The sequence below is a fragment of the Schistocerca gregaria genome, chromosome 4 (assembly GCF_023897955.1).
Source record: "Schistocerca gregaria isolate iqSchGreg1 chromosome 4, iqSchGreg1.2, whole genome shotgun sequence".
Lineage (NCBI taxonomy): Eukaryota > Metazoa > Arthropoda > Insecta > Orthoptera > Acrididae > Schistocerca > Schistocerca gregaria.
In genome coordinates this window covers 726,862,248-726,887,279 of record NC_064923.1, presented here as the reverse complement: position 1 = coordinate 726,887,279, position 25,032 = coordinate 726,862,248, and the positions used below count along the sequence as shown (strand labels likewise).

The following is a 25,032-nucleotide window of genomic DNA, read 5'->3' as shown; positions in this document are numbered from 1 at the left end:
TGAACTTGCTGCAGTAACAAAATATATTCTGTAGCTGCTGACTGTGGTGCAATTTGGTTTTTGATAAAAAGCATTTCCATATCCCACTGTTGGATATATCAGGAAAAATGAACATGTTCCATCTACATAATACTTACAGCAATCTACTTTCTAATTTAAAAATATGCTATAGTCGCATAAAATAAGCTTACATGGTTTTTCCTGAACTGTATGATAGCAATGTTTCATCTGACAAGGAAACATATATCAAGATAATCCATAAACGTCGCCTCTAACTCGTGAATACACTACTGGCCGTTAAAACTGCTACACCACCAAGATGACGTGCTACAGACGCGAAATTTAACCAACAGGAAGAAGATGCTGTGATACGTAAATGATTAGCTTTTCAGAGCATACACACAAGGCTGGCGCCGGTGGCAACACCTACAACATGCTGACATGAGGAAGGTTTCCAGCCGATTTCTCTTACACAAACAGCAGTTGACTGGAGTTGCCTAGTGAAACGTTTCTGTGATGAAGGTCGGATTGTAGGTTAACGCGATAGCGGTTTATCGTATGGCGACATTGCTGCTCGCTTCGGTCGAGATCCAATGACTGTTAGCAGAATATGGATCAGTGGGTTCAGGAGGGTAATACGGAAAGCCGTGCTGGATCCCAATGGCCTCGTATCACTAGCAGTAGAGATGACAGGCATCTTATCCGCATGGCTGTAACGGATCGTGCAGCCACGTCTCCATCACTGAGACAACAGATGGGGACGTTTGCAACACAACAACCATCTGCACGAACAGTTCGACGACGTTCGAAGCAGCATGGACTATTACAGGTCCTGGACGGGCGTTTCTGGATACAGAAAATGTTCGACTGCAGCCCTGGCCAGCACATTCTCCAGATCTCTCACCAACTGCTAACGTCTGGTCAATGGTGGCCGAGCAACTGGCTCGTCACAATACGCCAGTCACTACTCATGATGAACTGTGGTATCGTGTTGAAGCTACATGGGCAGCTGTACCTGTACACGCAAGGGGTATCAAGGCCGTTATTACGGCCAGAGGTGGTTGTTCTGGGTTTTGATTTCTCAGGATCTATGCACCCAAACTGCGTGAAAATGTAATCACATATCACTTCTAGTATAATATATTTGTCCAATGAATACCCGTTTAACATCTGCATTTCTTCTTGGTGTAGCAATTTTAATGGCCAGTAGTGTAATATTGTATGTAACGTATCAGAACTAGGTGAACGCAATAAATTGCAGTGTATGTTGCTAGGTGTCACTAAAAAAAAAAAAAAAAAAAAAAAAAAAACGCGGCACAGTATTACGATGGAAGTCCTTGGCAGGTCATGTGGGTATCATAACTGCACAGTTACGTGTGGTAAAAAATGACAAAAAAGTGGATGCATCTTCATATAAGAATTCATTTGCAGCACTCACTCGCGTATGCAGCGTTTATTCAGCTGCTCTGAGCGCTATGCGACTTAACTTCTGAGGTCATCAGTCTCCTAGAAATTAGAACTAATTAAACCTAACTAACCTAAAGACAGCACACATATCCATGCCCGAGGCTGGAGTCGAACCTGCGACCGTAGCAGTCGCTCGGTTCCAGACTGTAGCGCCTAGAACCGCACGGCCACTACAGCCGGCTATTCAGCTGCCCCTATCGAAGTAGTATTGTGCATCCTGCTATGAAATACCTGGCGTTCAGAAACCATATTTTCAAATACACCCGCTCGCTACTCGCAGATAAAAAAAAAAAAAAAAAAAAAAAAAAAAAAAAAAAAAAAAAAAATCCTACTAGATCTTTGTTTAAGAAATTTAAATTAATTACATTTTGTACTGCATTCCGTTTTTGCTGTAGGGCACGCTTTCCAAATCATTGAAGAAAAACGTAGAAAAGTAACCTTCAAACGTACCCCCACACTCATCTCTCACATTCCTAGTATGTTGTTCGTGGCGCTCCCTCCTACCAGTGTAAAAAAATGATCGACTATTCGAACTATCTTCGATATCGATCTTTTCTGGTTTTTATTCACAAGGATACTACCACATCAGCGTTGTCAGATATTTTGTTAACCGTGTTAATTGTTCGTGAAGGTGATGAAACCAAATAAGTTTTGCAAACCGTACGCTAAAACTGATTACTTTGACAATTCGATCGAAACGCAACACTTCCAAGCACTGTAGTTTCTTAGTCAGAAGGCTTTTCAAATACGATGATGAAATTGTTTATTTTATGTTGTAAAAAATTCACAAATTAGTTCGGTGAAACTTGCACAAATTTCAATTTTACCATTTTTAGCGCTCAGATAAGCCGCTGGCGAAAAATGGTATGTCAATGAAGACAAAAAAGGCCGAATATGGGAACAAATTCGTGCAGTCGGAAATTTTTCCACAGTGGTAGGAGAGAGTGCCATGATAAACACGTCAGGTACCCAAATCCTTGGAATCTGATTGTGTGTGTGAGAGTTCATTTGAAGGTCACTTTTCTGCGTTCTTTCTTCACTAATTCGAAATCTATACCCTCTGGCGAAAACGTATACCAGCACGAAAAGTAACAATATTAAATTTCCTACAAAATGTTCCTGTTCATTTCTTCTGTAGGACAGTTTGCGCTTAGCGAGCGAGAGAATATTAATATCTCCTGCGTGGCTTTTAAGGCCCACTACAATATTGCCAGTTGAATAAAACATCATTGGGAGGGTCAGTTGATTAAACCTGTATAAGATAAAAGTATTCAATCACAATTTATTTCGGTTAAATGAATTTTGTGACCTATTTTGATCACCTCGCATTATAAGATGCCAAACCACATAACATACGCTCGCCAATTTAAGCTAAACACATCAACATCGCACCACCCAATGTATAAATTTGCTAAAGTATAGTCGAATGCACAGTATCTCACGCTGAGCTCCGCTTCACAAAGGTGAAGTCATGCCTTATGTCATAGTGACTGATTGCTACAAACGTCTAATAATGTAATTGTATACTACAGATCTGAAATGCCATTAAATGTAGGATGTAAATAATCTTTATTTATTAAACACGTAATTAGCTTTCTCTATCACATGCATGTAACGGAATATGAATTGTTTGAACACATTCGTACAAAACATAGCTGCCCGTTTTCCAAGATTCTGCTCACCAGGATCATGCACTGAATAACAAGTATATGGCATGTAAAGAGGTAAAGAACCTCTTATAAGTATACAGAAATAGACAAAGAGAATATTTGGGACTGGAAAAATGGTAATACAAATGAATGGTAGGAAGACCACACTGCAGTTAGTTCTCATGAGATTAGCGATGAGGAAATTATGAACAGTTATTTATATTGTTGTATGGTATCCTTTAAAACAGTACTGACATATGCCTTGGCGAGCAAAAAATATTTAATTTAAAGCTACCTTTTGTGAACTAAATCTATTGTTATTTAATGCAGGCTTCCATGACCGGTGTTTACTTCCGGCGAAATTTCCGGGCAGAAAGGCCTTGTTTTATATACATCGACATCGGCCACTCAACCACGAAGTTTTAATAGAACTGTGTGTCAACTGTGTTAATGAAACGATTTTTATCTCGACTTACCCCTTGGGGTATAATGTTTGTCGGCGACGAAGAATGGCCCCTGCCGGGTAATTATTTCGTGGACGATGATGGCGAAGCTGTAGACGTCTCCTTTCTGGGAGCCCTCCGGCGGCCGTTGCTGCATCCGAAGCAGCTCTGGAGCCGTCCACAGGAGTCCTGGTACACCAGCAAAGAAACTGTTGCTAAGTTATTTATGGAGTAGGGTAAAATTAACTTTCCAAAAACAAACCCACACAGATTCACTTAACACGGGCAATTGTTGTCTTGAACATGAAACTATAACGGATGCCCAGCGTCACTGGTCTATAAATCATTTCAAAGAGTACAATGTCTGCTGTTTGTGTAGAATTAGTTGAAAACATAGAAGCATATGGAAATATATATAAAGGGCGAAATATAGTGATTCCTTTTCCGATCTCTCTCAGTGCAATTTCAATATTTTTGGAGACCTGATGAAAGACGTTTCTAGCTATGAGTTTGCTTCGGATGAAGAGGTGCACCGCTAACAAGGGAACCTTCCCATCGCACCCCCCTCAGATTTGACGTGCGAATGGATCATTACGTGTCGTACGTGACTGCCAGCTTTCTTGGCGTATTTCAGCTATGCACTCTTGTCGGATTATCAGCCGAGTGGCACCGTCGTCTTCTTGCAAACATTTCGGTGGATTCTGTATCCATCATCTTCAGGCGTCATACTTACCCAAAATTGTCTCGTGTTAGAAAAAACTCTCAAAGAGTTCCGGTTTGGAGTACTGTTGATGAAAATGTGATGTATCCTCAAGATTTTGCGTAGCAAACATTAATAGCAAAAAATTTTCCGGCATCTCGAAAATTCTTTAACGTTGCCAGAAAATGAATTTTCGTAAACTGACCGTAATCCTGTTAATGAATTGTTGCCGCACGTAAAACTAAAATCGAAAGGTAGCGCAACTCTTTCAGAACACATTGATGTGAATTCGTCACCTCTGTTTTGAATACTTTTCCTGCCTGAGGCAGTTGAGTGAGATGTAGACTTACGCGTGTGCTCTGTGCTGGCCGCGGCACATGACACACATCGAGAAACTTCTAGAGAGTGAAAGGATAGTTAAAGTAAGACCTTAAGCCGTCGACAGGCGTTGATATACTTCAACGGGGGCAGTTGAAAATGTGTGCCCCGACTGGGACTCGAACCCAGGATCTCCTGTTTACATTTCAGACGCTCTATCCACCTGAGCCACCGAGGGCACAGAGGATAGTGCGACTGCAGGGACTTTTCCTGTGCACGCTCCCCGTGACACCCACATTCCCAACTTAATGTCGACACACTACATTCGTAGTGTCCCTGCCCATTGCACTCATTACTCGTGGCAGACAATCTTACGGAGAGAGTTCGGTCAGTGCGTGTGCATTCGCACATAAGAAGAAGGTCAATGGCCGATTAGCCTTAACTATCTATATGAAGATGGTATCTATTATTTCGGACATGTCCAAATGGAAGGATAGCATCTTCATATACGCTACTGGCCATTAAAATTACTACACCACGAAGATGACGTGCTACAGACGCGAAATTTAATCGACAGGAAGAAGATACTGTTATAATCAAATGATTAGCTTTTCAGAGACATCACACAAGCCTGGCGCCGGTGGCGACACCTACAACGTGCTGACATGAGGAAAGTTTCCAACTGATTTCTCATAGGCAAACAGCAGTTGACCGCCGTTGCCTGCTGAAAGGTCGTTGTGAATCCTCGTGTATGGAGGATAAATTCGTACCATCACGTTTCCGACTTTGATAAAGGTCGGATTGTAGCCTATCGCGATTGCGGTTTCTCCTATCGCGACATTGCCGCTCTCGTTGGTCGAGATCCTATGACTGTTAGCAGAATATGGAAACGGTGGGTTCAGGAGGGTAATACGGAACGCCGTGCTGGATCTCAGTCGAGATGAAAGGCATCCTATCCGCATGCCTGTACCGGGACGTGTAGATACGTCTCGATCCTTGAGTCAACTCATGAGTACGTTTGCAAGACAACAGTCATCTGCACGAACAGTTCGTGACGTTTGCCGCAGCATGGACTATCAGCTCGGTTACCTTTGACGCTGCATCACAGACAGGAGCGCCTGCGACGGTGTACTCAACGACGAACCTGGGTGCAGCAATGGAGCCGGCCAGAGTGGCCGTGCGGTTGTAGGCGCTACAGTCTGGAACCGAGCGACCACTACGGTCGCAAGTTCGAATCTTGCCTCCGGCATGGATGTGTGTGATGGCCTTAGGTTAGTTAGGTTTAATTAGTTCTACGTTCTAGGCGACTGATGACCTCTGAAGTTAAGTCGCTTAGTGCTCAGAGCCATTTGAACCATTTTTGCACGAATGGCAAAACGTCACTTTTTCGGATGAATCCAGGTTCTGTTTACAGCATCACAATGGTCGAATCCGTGTTTGGCGACATCGCGGTGAACGCACACTGGAAGCGTGTATTCGTCATCGCCATACTGGTGTATCACCCGGCGTGATGGTATGGGTTGCCATTGGTTACACATGTCGGTCACCTCTTGTTCGCATTGACGGCACTTTGAACAGTGGACGTTACATTTCAGATGTGTTACGACTCGTGGCTGTACCCTTCATTCGATCCCTGCGAAACACTACATTTCAGCAGGATAATGCACTACCGCATGTTGCAGGTCCTGTACGAACCTCTCTGGACACAGAAAATGCTCGACTGCTGCCATGGCCAGCACATTCTCCAGATCTCTCACCAATTGAAAACGTGTGGTCAATGGTGGCCGAGCAACTGGCTCGTCACAATACGCCAATCACTACTCTTGATGATATGTGGCATCGTGTTAAAGCTGCACAGGTAGCTGTACCTGTACGCGCCTTGCAAGCTCTGTTTGCCTCAATGCCCAGGCGTATCAAGGCCGTTATTACGGCCAGAGGTGGTTGTTCTGGGTGGTGATTTCTCACGATCTATGCACCCAAATTGCGTGAAAATGTAATCACATGTCATTTCTAGTATAATATATTTGTCCAATGAATACCCGTTTTTTCATCTGCATTTCTTCTTGGTGTAGCAATTTTAATGGCCACAGGTGTACTTCTCGAGATGGAGGGTGGTACTAGGGAATAAATCCCTTCTCAGAGATTATGTTTTCAATTTTTTTATTCATATTAAACTGAGAACTTTCTCAGAAAAAGTCCTTTTGCTCTGAGAATCTTGTCCGGAAAATCTGCTTTTTTAAAATTCAAAATGACCCAAAGGGCACTACGAAGTATGCAATTCCCTCTAAGCGGAAGAAGAAGTGCTGTTCCAGCATGAAATGTGCACTGCAACTAAGCTATGGCAATAAGAAGTGAACACGTCTACGTGAGAGCCGGTGTTGTCGGTGCCAGACAGGCGCCTGTCTCGGTGTACTCACGGAAGGTCCCACAGGGCGCCGTGCTCGGGCCACTGAAACAGGTGTTTGTACTCACGCCTCCAGTAGGCGTAAGAGTCCTGGTCGTCCGACTCGTCGCCGACGCCGCCGCGCAGGCAGTGCAGGCCGAAGTCGGTGATCTTGAGCACGAAGCGGCTGTCCACCACGCAGTTGGACGACTTGAGGTTGCCGTGCGAGCGGATGTCGCTCCCGTGCAGGTAGCTCATGCCCTGAAACCAAAGGTGAGCAGCTACAGTGAGCAAGGGAACAAGCGTTTCCCAAATCGCTTTGTCAGGCCAGCTACGTAACGTTCTTAAGGCCTAGATACACTGTGTTTGAACATTATGAATAACGTTGAAGAGCCGGTCGTTGTGGCCGAGTGGTTCTAGGCGCTTCAGTCCGGAACAGCGCGTCTGCTACGGTCGCTGGTTCGAACCCTACCTCGGGCATGGATGTGTGTGATGTCCTTAGCTTAGTTGGGTTTAAGTAGTTCTAAGTCAAGAGGACTGATGACCTCGGATGTTAAGGCCCATAGTGCTCAGAGCCAATAACCTCGAAGAAACCAATCTACTGTCACAGTCAACACCGATTTAATAAACATCATTCTGGTGAAACACAACCAACTCTACTCGTACGAAGTGTTGAGTGCTATCGACAAGGGATTTCAAATTGGTTCCATATTTGTAGACTTCCGGGAGGCTTTTGGAAATGTACCACACAAGCGCCTTGTAATGAAATTGCGTGCCTATGTAATATCGTGTCAGTTATGTGACTGGATTCGTGATTTCCTGTCAGAGAGGTCACAGTCCTCAGGAAATGACGGAAAGTCATGAAGTACAACAGAAATGTTTCCTGGCGTTCCCAAGATATGTTGTAGACCCTTCGCTGTTCCTTATCTATATAAACAATTTGGGAGACAATCGGAGCGGCTTTCTTAGGTATTTTACAGATGACGCTGTCATTTACAGACTAATAAAGTCATCAGGAGATCAAAGTAGATTTGAAAAATATTACGAAAAATATCTCAGGCAGTTTACCCTACATAAAGAAAAGTGTGAGGTCATCAGCATGAGTGTTGAAAGGAATCCATTAAACTTCAGTTACGCGATAAATCAGTCATACCTAAAGGCCATAAATTCTCATAAATACCTATGAATTACAATTACGAACAACTTAAACTGTAAGAAACACATAGAAAATATTGTGGGGAAGGCTAATGAAAGACTGCGTTTTACTGGCAGGACACTCAGGGAATGTAACAGACCTGCTATGGAGACTGCTTACATTCCACTTGTCCGTCCTCTTTTAGAACACTGATACGCGTGCTGGGATACTTACCAGATAGGATTGACGGAGTACATCGAAAAAGTTCAAAGGAGGGCAGTACGTTTTGTATTATCGCGGAAATATGGGAGAAATTGTCACAAAAATGATACCGGATTTTGGCTGCAAATCATTAAAAGAAAGACGTATTTTGTTGCGACGGAATCTTCTCGCGAAATTCCAATCACCAAATTTCTCCTCCGAATGCGAAAATATTTTGTTAACACCGACTTACATAGGGAGGAAGGATCACCACGATAAAATAAGGGAAATAGGAGCTCCTACGGAAAGATATACGTGTTGGTTCTTTCAACGCACTATACGAGATTGGAATAATAGAGAATTGTGAAGGGAGTTCGATGAACCCTCTGCCAGGCACTTAAATGTGATTTGCAGAGTATCCATGCAGATGCAGATGTAAATGGAACTTCACGATCATCAGTAACTTTTAATTTATTAATTGTTTATTGTTACCTATATACATTATGTAGGCGGTATTCACACATGTCACAAAATGTACCTGCAAAACTATATTATGGCACGATCCGTATTTCAGGAGATACGAAGGCATAAACACTGAAATGGGTGAAAAATTATCTGTTCTTGCAAAAGCAGAGTCTGCGAATTTCGTTGTAGCTGCATGTAATGTGGTATCGATAGTTCCGACGCTTCAGCGTAGGTACACGATCGTAGGTTGGCACTTAGGGAGCGGGCGAAGTACTCCGACCGCAGCGCCCTCTAGCCAACGCTGTGGAGCTCAACGAGCGCCGCTCTACTCTCTGCCCAGTTGATCAAGAGCAGATGATCGAGCACCTTAGATTCTACTTGTAGGGGGGGCTAGCCATGACAGTCTTTGCCTTTGTAACTTCTAGTTACTGTTAGCTTTGATACACGGACAGCTTCGCACCTACGTGATCATCTGTACCAAGAGTTAAGTAATACCAGTGAAGGTGCTTCAACTTTACTTGCAGTACCGAAGTGCTTTACCTCACCTGCTCCTACTCGCTTCCCTCATTCGACCTATTTTGCAGATCTCAGAAGCACACCCACGCGTCGCCTTCCAGGCGGGTTACAAAATGTAACACGGTCAATATCTGCACTGACAATACAAATAATAATTTTTGCAGTATATTGATGCCGTACACTGTGGACAATGACAATTATACAGAGTATTTCTAAAATGAATGTAAGAAAATGCAGGACAAGTGCGACTAAGAATTGCGCTCTGTGGCTCAATTGTTGTGTGCCAGTCTTTCTGTGGACGCCACTTTGGCGACTGGAGTGTGTCCCTAGCCAACCAAGTTATCCAACTCGCGAAAGTGGACCTAATGTTCGAGGTGGAATATGAGCCACATATTGCTCCTGGCGACTTCTTGCACCGTTATGGTTGAGAGGTGAAGGCTAGGTTAAAACGAATACCGAAAACTCCGTGGTCCGGCCCGACACTCGAACCTTAGACATCTCGGTTTCCACGCATGCGCTTCACTGCTACACCACATACGCTATGTGATCTAACTTATTCTGACACCTGGCTTAAAACGACTTACAAACTCGTGGCGCCCTCCATCGGTAACGCTGCAATGCAATATGGTGTTGGCACACCCATAGCCTTGATGACAGCTTCAACTCTCCGAGGCATACGTTCAGTCAGGTGCTGGAAGGTTTCTTGAGGAATGGCAGCCAATTCTTCACGGAGCGCTGCTCTGAGGAGAGGTATCGATGTCACTCGGTGAGGCCTGGCACGAAGCCGGCGTTCCAAAACATCCCGAAGGTGCTTTATACGATTCAGATCAGAACTCTGTGCAGGCCAGTCCATTACAGGGCCGTTATTGTCGTGTAACCACGGGCCGTGCATTATGAACAGGCGCTCCATCGTGTTGAAAGAAGCAATCGCCATCCTCGAATTGCTCTTCAACAATTCGAAGCAAGAAGGTGCTTAAAACATCAATGAAGGCCTGTGCTGAGATAGTACCACGCAAAATAACAAGCGGTGCAAGCCCCCTCCATGAGAAACACGACCACACCATAACACCACCGCCTCCGAATTTTACTGTTGGCGCTACACATCCTGGCAGATGACGTTCATCGGTCATTCGCCTTACGCACACCCTGCCATCGGATCGCCACATTGTGTACCGTGATTCGTAAATCCACACAACGTTTTTCCACTGTTCAATCGTCCAATGGTTACGCTCCTTACACCAAGCGAGGCGTCGCTTAGCATTTACCGGCTTGATGTGTGGCTAATGATTAGCCTCTCGACTATGAAATGCAAGTTTTCTCGCCTCCAGACTGTCATAGTACTTGCAGTGTATTCTGATGCAGTTTGGAATCCAGTGTGATGATCTGGATAGATGCCTCCCTATTACACGTTACGACCCTCTTCAACTGTCGGCGGTCACTGGCATTCAAGAGGTGAGGTCGGCCTGTGCACGTTTGTGCTGTACGTCTCCCTTCACATTTCCACTTCACTACCACATCGGAAACAGTGGACCTAGGGATGTTTAGGAGTGTGGAAATCCCGCGTACAGACGTATGACAAAGTGACACCCAATCGCCTGACTACCTTCGAATTTCTTCAGTTCCGCGGAGCGCTCCATTCAGCTCTTTCACGATGTCTAATGGCTTCTGAGGTCATTGATACGGAGTACCTGGCAGTACGTGGCAGCACAATGCGCACTTAATACGAAAAACATATGTTTTTGGGCGTATCCGGGTACTTTTGATCACACAGTGTACGTGTAGGTGTCCATCTATAAGTTTCGATGTGTCAGTTTGTATGTGTCAAAATGTATGAAATGTGTGGCCATATCTCTTGACTGCATTAACTTAGAAGCTTAATTTTTTTACACCGCCAACAGTCCGTAGACCTTAGTGTTTGACATAAATTTCATTTTGATCTCTATACTTGTTCCTGTGGAGAAAGGCTCATTAGAAGGTGCTGAAAAGAAATGGCGAGAAAAGGATTTCGTGGCACAAGTTGACTAGAAGAGGGAACCGGTTGGTAGGATATGTTATGAGGCATCAGGGGATCACCAATTTAGTATTGGAGGGCAGAGTGGAGGGTAAAAATTGCACAGGGAGACTAAGAGATGAATACACTAATCAGATTGAGGAGGATGTAGGTTGCAGTAGTTACTTCGAGATGAAGTACCTTGCGCAGGATAAAGTAGCATGAAGGGCAGCATCAAACCAGTCTCTGGACCGAAGATCACAACGACAGCAACAATTACAGATTGCTTATCTTAGAAGATAGGATAAGGAAAGACAAACCTACGTTCTAGCACTTGTTGACTCAGAGAAAGCATTTGACAATGTTGACTGGAATACTCTCTTTCAAATTCTAAACGCAGCAGGGGTAAAATACAGGGAGCGAAAGGCTGTTTACAATTTGTATAGAAATCAGATGGCAGTTATAAGACTCGATGGGCACGAAAGGGAAGCAGTGACTGATAAGAGAGTGAAACAGGGTTTTAGCCTATCCCCGATGTTACTCAATCTCTATATTGAGCAAGCAGTAATGGAAGAAAAAGAAACATTTGGAGTGGAAATTAACATCCATGGAGAAGAGAGAAAAACTTTGAGGTTTTCCGACGACATTGTAATTCTTTCTGAGACAGCAAAGGACCTGAAGTGCAAGTGGGCGGAATCGACAGTGTCTTGAAAGGAGGATGTAAGATGAAAAACAATAATGGAGAAAACAAGGATAATGGAATGTAGTAGAATTAAATGAGGTGAGGCCGAAGGAATTAAATTAAGCAATCAGTGACTTAAAGTAGTAGATGAATTTTGCAGTTTGGGAAGCAAAATAACTGATGATAGTCGAAGCAGAGAGGATATAAAATGTAGACTGGTTATGGCAAGGAAAGCGTTTCTGAAGAAGAGAAATGTGTATAAATTTAAGTGTCGGAAGGTCCTCTCTGAATGTATTTGTGTGGAGTGTAGCCATTTGTAGAAGTGATATATGGACGATAAATAGTTTGGACAAGAAGACAATAGAATCTTTCGAAACATGGAGCTATAATAGAATACTGATGATTAGATGGGCAGATCGCGTAACTAATGACGAGGTACTGAATAGATTTGGGAAGAAGAGGCATTTTTTCCACAACTTCACTAGAAAAGGGGTCAGTTGGTAGAACACGTTCTGAGGCATCAAGAGATTACCGATTTAGTACTGGAGGGAAGCGTGGGGGATAAAAACCGTTGAGGGAGACCAAGAGATGAATATAGCAAGCAGATTCAGAAGGATGTATGTTACAGTAATTACTCGGAGATGAAGAGGCTTGCTCAAGATAGAGTAGCATGGAGGGTTGTATCAAACCAGTTTCTAGACTTAAGACCACAACAAGAACAACAATTGCAGGTCACCAACATTCGAAATTTTTCTTTATTTGTGCTGTAAAGCCTTAGTTCTTGTCGAATTTCATGACTCTAGGGCAATGAGAAGTACGCTATAGATTGAGATGAGTGAGTTTGCGAGTATCTAAATATGTAGCACAAATGGTCGCATATTTGGACTTCATTGACTTAGCAGCTTAAATGTTTCACACTCTCAAGGCCCAGAAGACCTCAGAACGTGACTTAAATTTCAACTTGATCCATGTACCCTTTCCTAAATAAAAAACAAAAGTGGGTCTAAACAGTCGGACAGACAGACAGAAAGACGAAAAACAAAGTGATTGTATAAGGGTAATGTTTCTACTGACTGAGATAGGAACCCCAAAATTGAGAGGGCTGACGGAGTGGATCGTAATAAAGCAACTGTCACATACCAAGCTATGTCCACACTCCTCAGCATTCGGCGATGGGCAACTGAGTCGCACGCAGCTGGGAAGTTAGGCATAGAACACGCTATCCGTGTCGAAATGGTAGCAGGCCCTCAGGATAACGTCTTCAATTTCTTAGTGACGTAAAGGGACAAGAACTGCTCGAAATTACACCCACAAGTTTGAAAATACGAGAACTAAGTGACTGTCACACGATTTCAGATACCTCTGGAAAAGTGAGGTTTGTAGCAGAGGCTGCCATGATTCAAGCTATTAGGTCTCCATCCGTATCGATAGGTGTCTCACAAACAACAGGTTTCATGTGACTCCAGACGAAAACGTCAACGGGTGGTAAACTGGGAAAACGTGAAGGCCATGCTACCGGTGCACCAAATCCTATCCAGTTCTCACCAACGACCTCATCCAAATGGTTTTATACCACACGAGCGAAGTGCACACATGCATAATTTTGTTAGTATGACAAGTCCTATTTAACACTGAGTGGGACACGCTGTAATAGCTCTGGCCGTGTTTCCCTTAAGAAGATTAAATATATCGATTCAAGTGCCAGGAGAGCATGTTTCGATCAATGGGGTTGTCTGCTACTGAACCAGCCCAAACGTTGCCAGCGAAGCACCCTTAGCAGCCATGAACAGAGGTGGCATGAAGATTTCGCTGAGCCCACACGTGTTGATTTTGGCTGTTGAACGCTGCTTCCCTTGTAAATGATGCCTCATCCGTTAAAAACACAAAGCCTGGGAATTCAGGATGAGTGAAACACTTCTGAAAATACCGCTGGCAGAATTCATTGTGAAGCGGAAAATCTTGTGGGTTAAGGGCCTCAACGTTGAAGGCGGCAAGGGTGCAAATCGTCTTCGTTACACACACACCAGACTGTGGAATAGCTTACACCCACATGTCAAGCAACGCTCAGTTGCGGGCGTGTTTTGCAGCAGTGCTAACAAAAAATGGCTGGCTATGAGCACTCTGGGACTTAACATCTATGGTCATCAGTCCCCTAGAACTTAGAACTACTTAAACCTAACTAACCTAAGGACATCACACAACACCCACTCATCACGAGGCAGAGTAAATCACTGACCCCGCCGGGAATCGAACCCGGGAACCCGGGCGCGGGTAGCGAGAACGCTACCGCACGACCAGAAGCTGCGGACCAGTACTAACATCTCCTCCTCAAACAATGAGATATGCACTGTGCGTTGATGACCACATCAGACGGGCCTTGCGTCCGTCTCACAAACTGAATGCGTTGGGTTTCGGTGTAAACCTTAAGCGCACACACCACTACGATGCCAAGTCAGACGTGGATGGCGATGAACGTACGTGGATCTGGCACTTGACGATTGGAAACTGCTAAACGTTCAACTGTTGAGCAGCGAGAGCATTTCAGTCCGCTGCCCTTTCCACCTACGAAAAGCGTTCCATTTCGTGTACGCTCCGCACAATACCAAACATGAGAGTGTCCCCGTTTGTTGATACACTGACGCAGGGTGAACCAGACTCTGTAATGTGTACAGTTGCCGCCCTCTGTGCGATATCGGATCAAACAGGCCTCGGCACTCACAAACGCAACACGTTCGTGTTCCGGCACATTCCGAAAAAAAAAGCCGTGGTGTTGCCCTACCCGGAATACCTGCCACTATTTGGACTCGGATTGCGAGTTGGATGCCTAGCGCCGAACGCTAAGGGATGCCGACGTGGTTTTATAAGTGAAACTAACTTGTTGTAGCCCTTTCATTTTGTACATTCATTTTAGTAACACCCTGTACGAGGAACGATTAAAAACATTCCGTATGAGGGTGTTGCCACAGCGTTTATATCACGTATCGCGACACCGATGTGGATATATATGCACCGACATGTAGGGAAGGGAACGGTGTGGCGACGTGCGTGCAGTAAATGCGGAAACGTGAACTATGGCGACGTAATTGCCAAATGCTCGAAATGCGATCATCGTGCCGTTATTCCTTTCTTGGCTGCCGAAGGACCAGCACCAGACACATCCATCGGAGAATGAAGAATGTGTATGGGGCAGCATGCCTGTCGAAAACTACCGTTGCAGAATGATGGTCCAAGTTCCGTGCTGATGTCGGTTCGACACCAGGCGCTGGTCCACCTCGGAGGCCAGTTTCATCCACTACGGACGAAAGAACACCTGTCCTGTATTCCTGATCTCGCCCCATGCGAGTTTCAAGCCTTCGGTGTCTTAGAAAAGCCACTGAAGTGTCGACGATTCCTGTCGTAAGAGGATGTACACCAGGCAGTTACACGGACCTCTTCACGCACCAGGACACGGTTTTCTACGAAACAAGTAACTTCACCCCGTAGCTTGATTACGTCAGTGCTCACGACGCTTTGTCACATTAGCATACCGAGTCTGGACTTCAGAGCTTTCGAATGAAAGCTTTTTGATCTCCCCTAATATAATAATTAATTAAGTTTCCCATCTCCATTTCTTTAAAGAACAGAACTCTCATGTATGGAACATTGTACTGCCCGTATTGCTCGAAATATGTCATACAATGATGTAATTTTGCAGGTACATTCTGTGGTGCATATGGATAATGTAGCAAAAGGTGTTGCGAAGTGCTAAATAAGTTAAAATCTGAAACTCGCCTGCCCGGTTAGCCGTTCGGTCTAACGCAGCGCTTTCCGGATTGGGAAGGAGCGCCTGGTCCGCGGCACGAATCCGCCCGGCGGACTTGCGTCGAGGTCCGGTGAGCTGGCCAGTCTGTGGGTGGTTTTTAGGCGGTTTTCCATATGCCTCGGCGAATGTGGACTGGTTCACCTTATTCCGTCTCAGCCACACTATGTCGACGATTGAGGCGCAAACGGCGGCCACAGTGGCCGTGCAGTTCTAGGCGCTACAGTCTGGAGCCGAGGGACCGCTAGGGTGACAAGTCCGAATCCTGCCTCGGGCATGGATGTGTGTGATGTCCTTAGGTTAGTTAGGTTTAATTGGTTCTAAGTGCTAGGCGACTGATGACCTCAGAAGTTAAGTCGCATAGTGGTCAGAGCCATTTGAGCTGCGCAAACAATTTCTCCACGTACTCGTGCACCACCTTTACTCTACCACGCAAACATTGGGGTTACACTCGTCTGGTGTGAGACGTTCCCTGAGGATGTCCACCGGGGGCCGAACCCTGAGAGAGTGGTTTGGTGTGGAGCGGCAGAGGGGTGAAGTGGACTGCGGTAGTCGTCATGGGATTGTGGAGCACTGCGGCTGCGGCGAGGATGGAGCGTCTCCGTCGTTTCTAGGCTCCCGGTTAACATACAACAGAATACAGTCTAAAACTCTATGCCCGGTTCTGTATTTTTACTGTGTGAACAGTAAAAATATAATACACATTTTTGTGCGGTGTCGTAAGTGAGACTAATTTTCAAAATAGTATGAAATTATGTGAAAAATTTGTTGGAATCTCAAATTGATTCCATATTTCTAGATTTCCAGAAGCCTTTTGTTACAGTCCCTCAAAATCAGCTTTTAGTGAAACAATTTTTCTCACACCGTTCAGTGTGTAAAGCATCATTTTGTCATAGACTGAGTCAATAGGCGCGTTCTCACTAAACTTTGTATAGTGCGTCTGCAGGAATATTGACTACAATGCTGTTTCTGAAGTGGGGTACAGCAGCTGATAGGGGAAGCACATACGCATTACCCTTTGTGAACATCCAAAGGTAAAAATCGCATGACGTCACAACATGGAGGTCAAGCAAAATAGCCCGCATCTCGTGGTCGTGCGGTAGCGTTCTCGCTTCCCACGCCCGGGTTCGATTCCCGGCGGGGTCAGGGATTTTCTCTGCCTCGTGATGGCTGGGTGTTGTGTGATGTCCTTAGGTTAGCTAGGTTTAAGTAGTTCTAAGTTCTAGAGGACTGATGACCATAGATATAAAGTCCCATAGTGCTCAGAGCCATTTGAACCATCAAGGAAAAGAAGCTCTGTCATCCGACTCCTGCGGCGCACCATCTCGCTCCAAATAAAGTTCTATGGTTCAGTTTATTCGACTTGAGGAAAGAGCAATAGTTCTAGCTCATCAAGGTAAGAAACTCCAGTTTCAGTTGCTTCGTCAAAAAAGAAAAACCCACAAACTTTCCGATGGGATACGGCACAAAAAACGTTGAATTTAGGGTAGTCTCGTGGCAGGTGTACCACGTAGTAGGGATTTGCTGACTGCAAGATGTGGAAATTTTGTTTGTTCAGTTTTTCACTTAGATGAAACGTCAGTTCATCATTGAAGACGACACGATCAAGAATGTCTCCATGATAACCTAGCAACACTTCGTCTGTAAAGTGGGCACGGAAACCGTAGAATGTAGGCTTCAGAGGTTTAAACATCTGCAGATGATAAGGACGGACGTATAAGTGTCTCCTTAAAAGTGTATGCACAGACCTCAGCGGGACTGCTACATCCCGACTAGCCTTCCTAACTGATATCTTGCGGCTGCCCAGAAACACTCTCACTCGTTCAAAGTGTTCTTCAGTCACTCTTGGTCGTTCCACTCATCACGTGGGGCACAGGTATACAAGCAAAACTGTCTGAATTTGCTCTTTCGTTTCATTTATTATTTATAGTTAAGTTAAATGTAACAATGCCTTAAAACCCTTAAATTCATTTTGAAACACCCTGTATATTTGAGATAATTTAAGTAAACACTGTTATTTTGTCGTAGCTGAATATAAACCTGATCATCACTAAACTATGAAAGCCTCTTTTCGAATACAGGTGATCTACTGCTAACAGCTTACAGCGGTAGGTACTTCTGCTGTTACTGACACGCAGAGAAGATATGAAAGTGGGCCGTCACCTTGACGATGTCGTGCATGAGGCTGTACCGGAACATCCAGTCGAGCTGTATCTGCTCATTCTCGAGGATGTCCTGCAGGCTGCCCTTGGGGCAGTACTCGGTCAGCAGGTAGCAGTTGGGCGGGTCCACGCAGGCGCCCAGGAAGCGCACCAGGTGGTCGTGGTGCAGGTCCTTCATCTGCAGCAGCCAGCACACGCTCCTCTAAACACTCAGCCGGAGGCGAAGCATAAAATACACTACTGGCCATTAGAGTTGCTAGACCACGAAGGTGACGTGCTACAGACGCGAAATTTAACCGACACGAAGAACATGCTGTGGTATGCAAATGATTGCCATCTCAGAACATTCACAAAAGGTTGGCGACGGTGGTGACACCTACAACGTACTGACATGAGGAAAGCTACAAACCGATTTCTCATACACAAACAGCAGTTGACCGGCGTTGCCTGGTGGAACATTGTTGTGATGCCTCATGTAAGGAGGAGAAATGCATCCCATCACGATTCAGACTTTGATAAAGATCGGATTGTAGCCTATCGCGGTTGCGGTTCATCGTATCGCGACATTGCTGCTCGCGTTGCTCGAGATCCAATGACTGTTAGCAGAATATGGAATCGGTGGGTTCAGGAGGGTAATATGGAACGCCGTGCTCCATCCCAATGGTCTCGTATCACTAGCAGTCGAGATGACAGGCATCTTATCAGCATGGCTGTAAGGGACTGTGCAGCCACGTCGCAATCCCTGAGTCAACAGATCGGGACGTTTTCAAAACAACAACAGTTCGACGACGTTTGCAGCAGCATGGACTATCAGCTCGGAGACCATGGCTGCGGTTACCCTTGACGCTGCATCACAGACAGCAGCGCGTGAGGTGGTGGACTCAACGACGAAACCTGGGTGCACGAACGGCAAAACGTCATATTTTCGGATGAATCCTCGTTCTGTTTACAGCATCATGATGGTTGCATCCGTGTTTGGCGACATCGCGCTGAACGCACATTGGAAACGTATATTCGTCATCGCCATACTGGCGTATCACCCGGAGTGATGGTATGGGGTGCCATTGGTTACACCTCTCGGTCTTACATTTCAGATGTGTTACGACATATGGCTCTACCCTTCATTCAATTCCTGCGAAATCCTATATTTCAGCAGGATAATACACGATCAAACGTTGCAGATCCTGTAATGGTCTTTCTGGATACAGAAAATGTTCGACTGCTGCCCTGACCAGCACATTCTCAAGATCTCACACCAACTGAAAACGTCTGGTCAATGGTAGCCAAGCAACTGCCTCGTCACAATACGCCAGTCACTATTGTTGATGAACTGTGGTATCTTCTTGAAGCTGCATGGGCAGCTGTACCTGTACACGCCATCCAAGCTCTGTTTGACTCAATGCCTAGGCGTATCAAGGCCGTTATTACGGCCAGAGGTGGTTATTCTGAGTACTGGTTTCTCAGGATCGATGCACCTAAATTGCGTGAAAATGTAATCACATATCAGTTCTTGTAGAATGAATACCCATTTAACATCTGCATTTCTTCTTGGTGTAGCATTTTTAATGGCCAGTAGTGTAAATCCAATGCTTCATAAGGGAAAAAAGGAAGAATAAATGCCTTTGGTAGCAGTGTTAGTAACAGAAAATACTCAAAATACTGTTCAGTCTAACATTATCATTTTGACATCCTAGGCTACTTGCATGGCGTGGACAAAAATATGGAACACTGAAAACACCACACATTGTCATGCCTAAAATGGTAAAGGAAATACGTTGACATTAAAAAAAACTACCACGAACCGATAAATACAGGATCCGTATGATTTTCAAGGGAAATCATAAACTATTTACTTACCTGCAACTTCCTGGCAGATTAAAACTGTGTGCCCGACTGGCAGAAGTAAAGCTGTGAGTACCGGACGTGACTCGTGCTTCGGTAGCTCAGTTGGTAGAGCACTTGCCCGCGAAAGGCAAAGATCCCGAGTTCGAGTCTCGGTCGGGCACACAGTTTTAATCTGCCAGGAAGTTTCATATCAGCGCACACTCCGCTGCAGAGTGAAAATCTCATTCTGGAAACATCCCCTAGGCTGTGGCTAAGCCATGTCTCCGCAATATCCTTTCTTTCAGGAGTGTTAGTTCTGCAAGTTTCGCAGAAGAGCTTCTGTAAAGGTTGGAAGGTAGGAGACGGGATACTGGCAGAAGTAAAGCTGTGAGTACCGGACGTGAATCGTGCTTCGGTAGCTCAGTTGGTAGAGCACTTGCCCGCGAAAGGCAAAGGTCCCGAGTTCGAGTCTCGGTCGGGCACACAGTTTTAATCTGCCAGGAAGTTTCATATCAGCGCACACTCCGCTGCAGAGTGAAAATCTCATTCTATTTACTTACCTGTCCGTGGCTTGGGCCTTAGTGACCATATACCTGTTCCGCACTCCTCCGCAATCGTTCCCCATCGCGAGCCTCCTGCCACCGCTCGCCCGCTCCTAGTCCCTTGTCCTCGGCGTCCTTGTCAATAATGTCTTTCCATCTTCCGTGGTCGTCCTCGGTATCTCTTTCCAGCTGCAGCTCCCAGAAATACATCATGGGATATCCTCCCTTAATTTATCCTTGCTACATGTCCAGCCAAGGCCAACCTTCTTCTTCTTATTCTTTTTATAATGTCAGGCTGTGCATAAACATCTTTCAATTCTTTTTTTTTTCGAATTCTCCATTCTCCTGTTTGTGAAACTGTCACGGGACTATATATTTTTCTGAGCATTTTTCGTTTGAAAACAAGTAGTTAAACTATAGTTCCTGCAAAATAGTGACCATCTCAGGTAACTACCATGGAGATAGCGATCGTGCACTCTTCTCTCAAAGCAGACCACGAAGCTCAGTAATACTCAGATCTGATGACTATGAAGGTCAGGGGAGATGCGACAGTTCAACCATTTGCTCACAAAACCAGACCTGGACAATGCGAGCTGTCTGAATCGGAGCCTGTAGTCTTAGAACACAGCATCACCATTGGTGAAAATACATTGTACCATGGGATGGACCTGATTATATAAAATGGCAGTAATGTGACCTTACAGTACAACCATGCGGATCATGGCCTACAGAGATTGTTGTTGTTGTGGTCTTCAGTGCCGAGACTGGTTTAATGCAGCTCTCCATGCTACTCTATCTTGTACAAGCTTCTTCATCACCCAGTACCTTCTGCAACCTACATCCTTCTGAATCTGCTTAGTGTAGTCATCTCCTGGTCTCCCTCTACGATTTTTACCCTCCATGCAGCCCTCCAATACTAAATTGGTGATCCCTTGATGCCTCAGAACATGTCCTACCAACCGATCACTTCTTCTGGTCAAGTTGAGCCACAAACTTCTCTCCTCCCCAATCCTGTTCAATACTTCCTCATTAGTTATGTGATCTACCCATCTAATCTTCAGCATTCTTCTGTAGCACCACATTTCGAAAGCTTCTATTCTCTTCTTGTCCATACTATTTATCGTCCATGTTTCACTTCCATACATGGCTACACACCATACAAATACAAATACAAATCTATACTCGATGTTAACAAATTTCTCTTCTTCAGAAACGCTTTGCTTGCCATTGCCAGTGTACATTTTATATCCACTCTACTTAGACCGTCAACAGTTATTTTGCTCCCCAAATAGCAAAACTCCTTTACTACTTTAAGTGTCTCATTTCCTAATCTAATTCCCTCAGCATTACCCAACTTAATTCGACTACATTCCATTATCCTCGTTTTGCTTTTGTTGATGTTCATCTTATATCCTCCTTTCAAGACACTATTCTTTCCGTTCAACTGCTCTTCCAAGTCCTTTGCTGTCTCTGACAGAATTACAATGTCATCGGCGAACCTCAACATTTTGATTTCTTCTCCGAATTTTTCTTTTGTTTCCTTCACTGCTTGCTCAGTATACAGATTGAATAACATCAGGGAGAGACTACAAACCTGTCTCACTCCCTTCCCAACAATTGATTCCCTTTCATGTCCCTCGACTCTTATAACTGCCATCTGGTATCTGTACAAATTGTAAATAGCCTTTCGCTCCCTGTATTTTACCCCTGCTACCTTCAGAGATATGGCTGCCCAAATCATCACCAAATCCCAGCCATGGTTCACTCTTGAGCGCAGTCGTGGACAAATGTCCGAAACAGCCTCAAACAAGACTCACCTGACCAAATAATATTCTTCGATTGCTCCGTAGTCCAGATACTATGGTTTCAGCACCACGTTTTATGTTACGGGTATTTGCATAATTGATGAGTCGTGTTGGAATTGCAACTCGCCCTGCAATGTCCTGCTTTAGGACTTCCCTTCGGGTTGTGTCGGTACCGACATGGTTCGCCAGTTCTGCATTCAGCTCTGCTGTTACTTTTGCAGCAACCGTCATCTTATTTTTCCTCACAGTGCTCTTCGATGACTATTTGTCACTATCACTCAACACACATTTATTTCCACGTTGAGACTTAAGCGTCCGAAATTACGTGCAAGAATGCACGACTTTGCTCTATTTCCACATTTTTATCCAACCCCTACACTTGCATTGTTTGTGAGGAGTACGTACTTACAAGAGATATCATAACATTATGCAGCGTGGTCGAGATGAAAGAGTTGGGCATTGACTACAGCTCCATCAAAAAACTAAGGAATGGTTTACCACAATGATCAGTGCTCGGACCACTGCTGTTTAGCCTCTATGTTACAGACTTGCCGGATTCACAATCAAGAAAGTTTCAGGTATCCAGAATGAGATTTTCACTCTGCAGCGGAGTGTGCGCTGATATGAAACTTCCTGACAGATTAAAAGTGTGTGCCCCACCGAGACTCGAACTCGGGAACTTTGCCTTTCGCGGGCAAGTGCTCTACCAACTGAGCTATGGAAGCACGACTCACGCCCGGTACTCACAGCTTTACTTCTGCCAGTATCTCGTCTTCTACCTTCCAAACTTTGCAGAAGCTCTTCTGCGAACCTTGCAGAACTAGCACTCCTGAAAGAAAGGATATAGCGGAGACATGGCTTAGCCACAGCCTGGGGGATGTTTCCAGAATGAGATTTTCAATCTGCAGCGGAGTGTGCGCTGATATGAAACTTCCTGGCAGATTAAAACTGTGTGCCCGACCGAGACTCGAACTCGGGACCTTTGCCTTTCGCGGGCAAGTGCTCTACCAACTGAGCTACGGAAGCACGACTCACGGCCGGTACTCACAGCTTTACTTCTGCCAGTATCTCGTCTCTTACCTTCCAAACTTTGCTTCGGTAGCTCAGTTGGTAGAGAACTTGCCCGCGAAAGGCAATGGTCCCGAGTTCGAGTCTCGGTCGGGCACACAGTTTTAATCTGCCAGGAAGTTTCAAGTTCAGGTATGCTGACTATTGGGCCCTCGCTTCAAGATGTAGCACAATTGAAGTATTTGAGGACATACTAACGAAAGACCTGAAGACAATGGGTGAATATTTCCGTAAGTGGAAATTTAACTAAATGCTTCCAAAACAGAGGTTAGTTGCTTCCACCTCAACAACAAAGTCACTAGAAAGGAACTCAACATTCGATTTCAAAACACCATCCTCAAGCACAATAAAACTCCAAAGTACTGGGGCATGACGCTGGACAGAACACTATCTTTTAAAGAGCACCTAACAAAGAAGGCCGAAAAATTAATGACAAGCAACAACATTATTCAAAAGCTCTGTGGTACTACCTGAGGGAGCAATGGCCTCTATTCTCTGCACCTCTGCTTTAGTATTTGTATTCTCGGCTCCCGGATAATATGCTCCGATTTGTCTAAACAGCCCACATGCAAGAAAGGTGGATGTCGAGTTGCGTAACACTCTAAGGATGATTTCTGGAGTAATTAAACCCACTCCAACGCAATGGCTCCCAATACTAAGCCACATCCAGCCGCCACACCTGAGACGTACGGACTCCCTTGTACGTGAATACAAAAACATCATGGGAAGTCGAAGCCTGCCAATCCATCAAGACATTGAGGCTGCAAACACTAATAGGATTCGATCTAGGAACCACCAGAAGGAACAGAAAGGACCTGTGTACAAGAAGGTTTCAGTATCACAAACGAATGGTCTGAAAAATGGAACGCATGGCAAAATAATAACATGCCTTGCATCACACAAAGGCCACCTCGTCTTGACCTACCACGCAAAACGTGGTCCACTCTAAATAGAATTCGAACTCGTCACAGCAGATGTGCTTACTCCCTGTACAAGTGGGGTAAAATAGCATCCCCTCAGTGTGACTGCGGAGAAACTCAGACCATCAGCCAGATTGTTGAAGAGTGTTCCAGAAGAGCCCCAACGACTTTCTGCTCGCAGTTCCAGAGTCGATAAACTATATTATTAGACGTGATGTTTGTTTGTCATCCTTAAACTTTGCTATATTAGTAATGTTTCTTTGCAGTGATTAACGTTTGTTAAACTAGTGATATGTCTGTTTCTTTCTTATGTACCTGTATTGCCATACGATAAATAAATAATAATAATGTTTGTAAGTCTGGCAACAAATGAGTTACCGCAACTAATGACCAGATAAATTACTCATTACGCACGATGGTTTTGCCATACGATAAATAAATAATAATAATGTTTGTAAGTCTGGCAACAAATGAGTTACCGTAACTAATGACCAGGTAAATTACTCATTACGCACGATCGCTTATTTAGTCATCGTTGGCGTATACGCACGTTCTTTTTCCTGTTTGGACTGCATTGTGGTGAAAGTCCAAAGAGACACCATCAAAATGTTCATTCAAGCTGTACCTCGGCGTCGCTGCAACTGTAGACTCGAATTAGTCCTACCGTCGACCTCTTTCTACGATTTCAGCCTTCACTGTGTAGAGTTTTCCTGTTTGCTTAATTAGCGTCGGTTTGCTACAGGATATCTAAATTTGTGAAAATGTGTTGACAATTTATACTTATGCTGTCACAATATCCTTTATACTGTCCAATTTAAGGATTTCGTCGTTTTTACAATATTTAAAGTTTTTTATCTTGAAACACCCTCTGTCAGCCACAGTTAATCGGCAGCCAGCGCATTCAGTTTCCTCAAAACCCTGAAGTGAGACAAAATTCAAGGTATGCGAGATAAGCAAATATTA

General features: G+C 44.7%; 1 protein-coding gene and 1 non-coding gene across 2 annotated transcripts in view; one reads left to right on the top strand and one right to left on the bottom strand.

Annotated features, from left to right (window-relative positions):
* Positions 1-25,032, bottom strand: part of LOC126267585 (atrial natriuretic peptide receptor 1-like) — a 323,447-nt gene that overhangs the window by 135,512 nt on the left and 162,903 nt on the right. Inside the window, exons 8-10 of the mRNA XM_049972878.1 lie at positions 17,912-18,088; positions 7,050-7,221; positions 3,593-3,748 (exon numbers count right to left, since the gene is read on the bottom strand). Coding sequence (XP_049828835.1) covers positions 3,593-3,748; positions 7,050-7,221; positions 17,912-18,088 — 505 coding nt within the window. The remainder of the gene's footprint in view (positions 1-3,592; positions 3,749-7,049; positions 7,222-17,911; positions 18,089-25,032) is intronic.
* Trnas-cga (transfer RNA serine (anticodon CGA)) lies at positions 20,143-20,217 on the top strand. Its single transcript has one exon. It is a non-coding gene; the product is annotated as a tRNA-Ser (tRNA).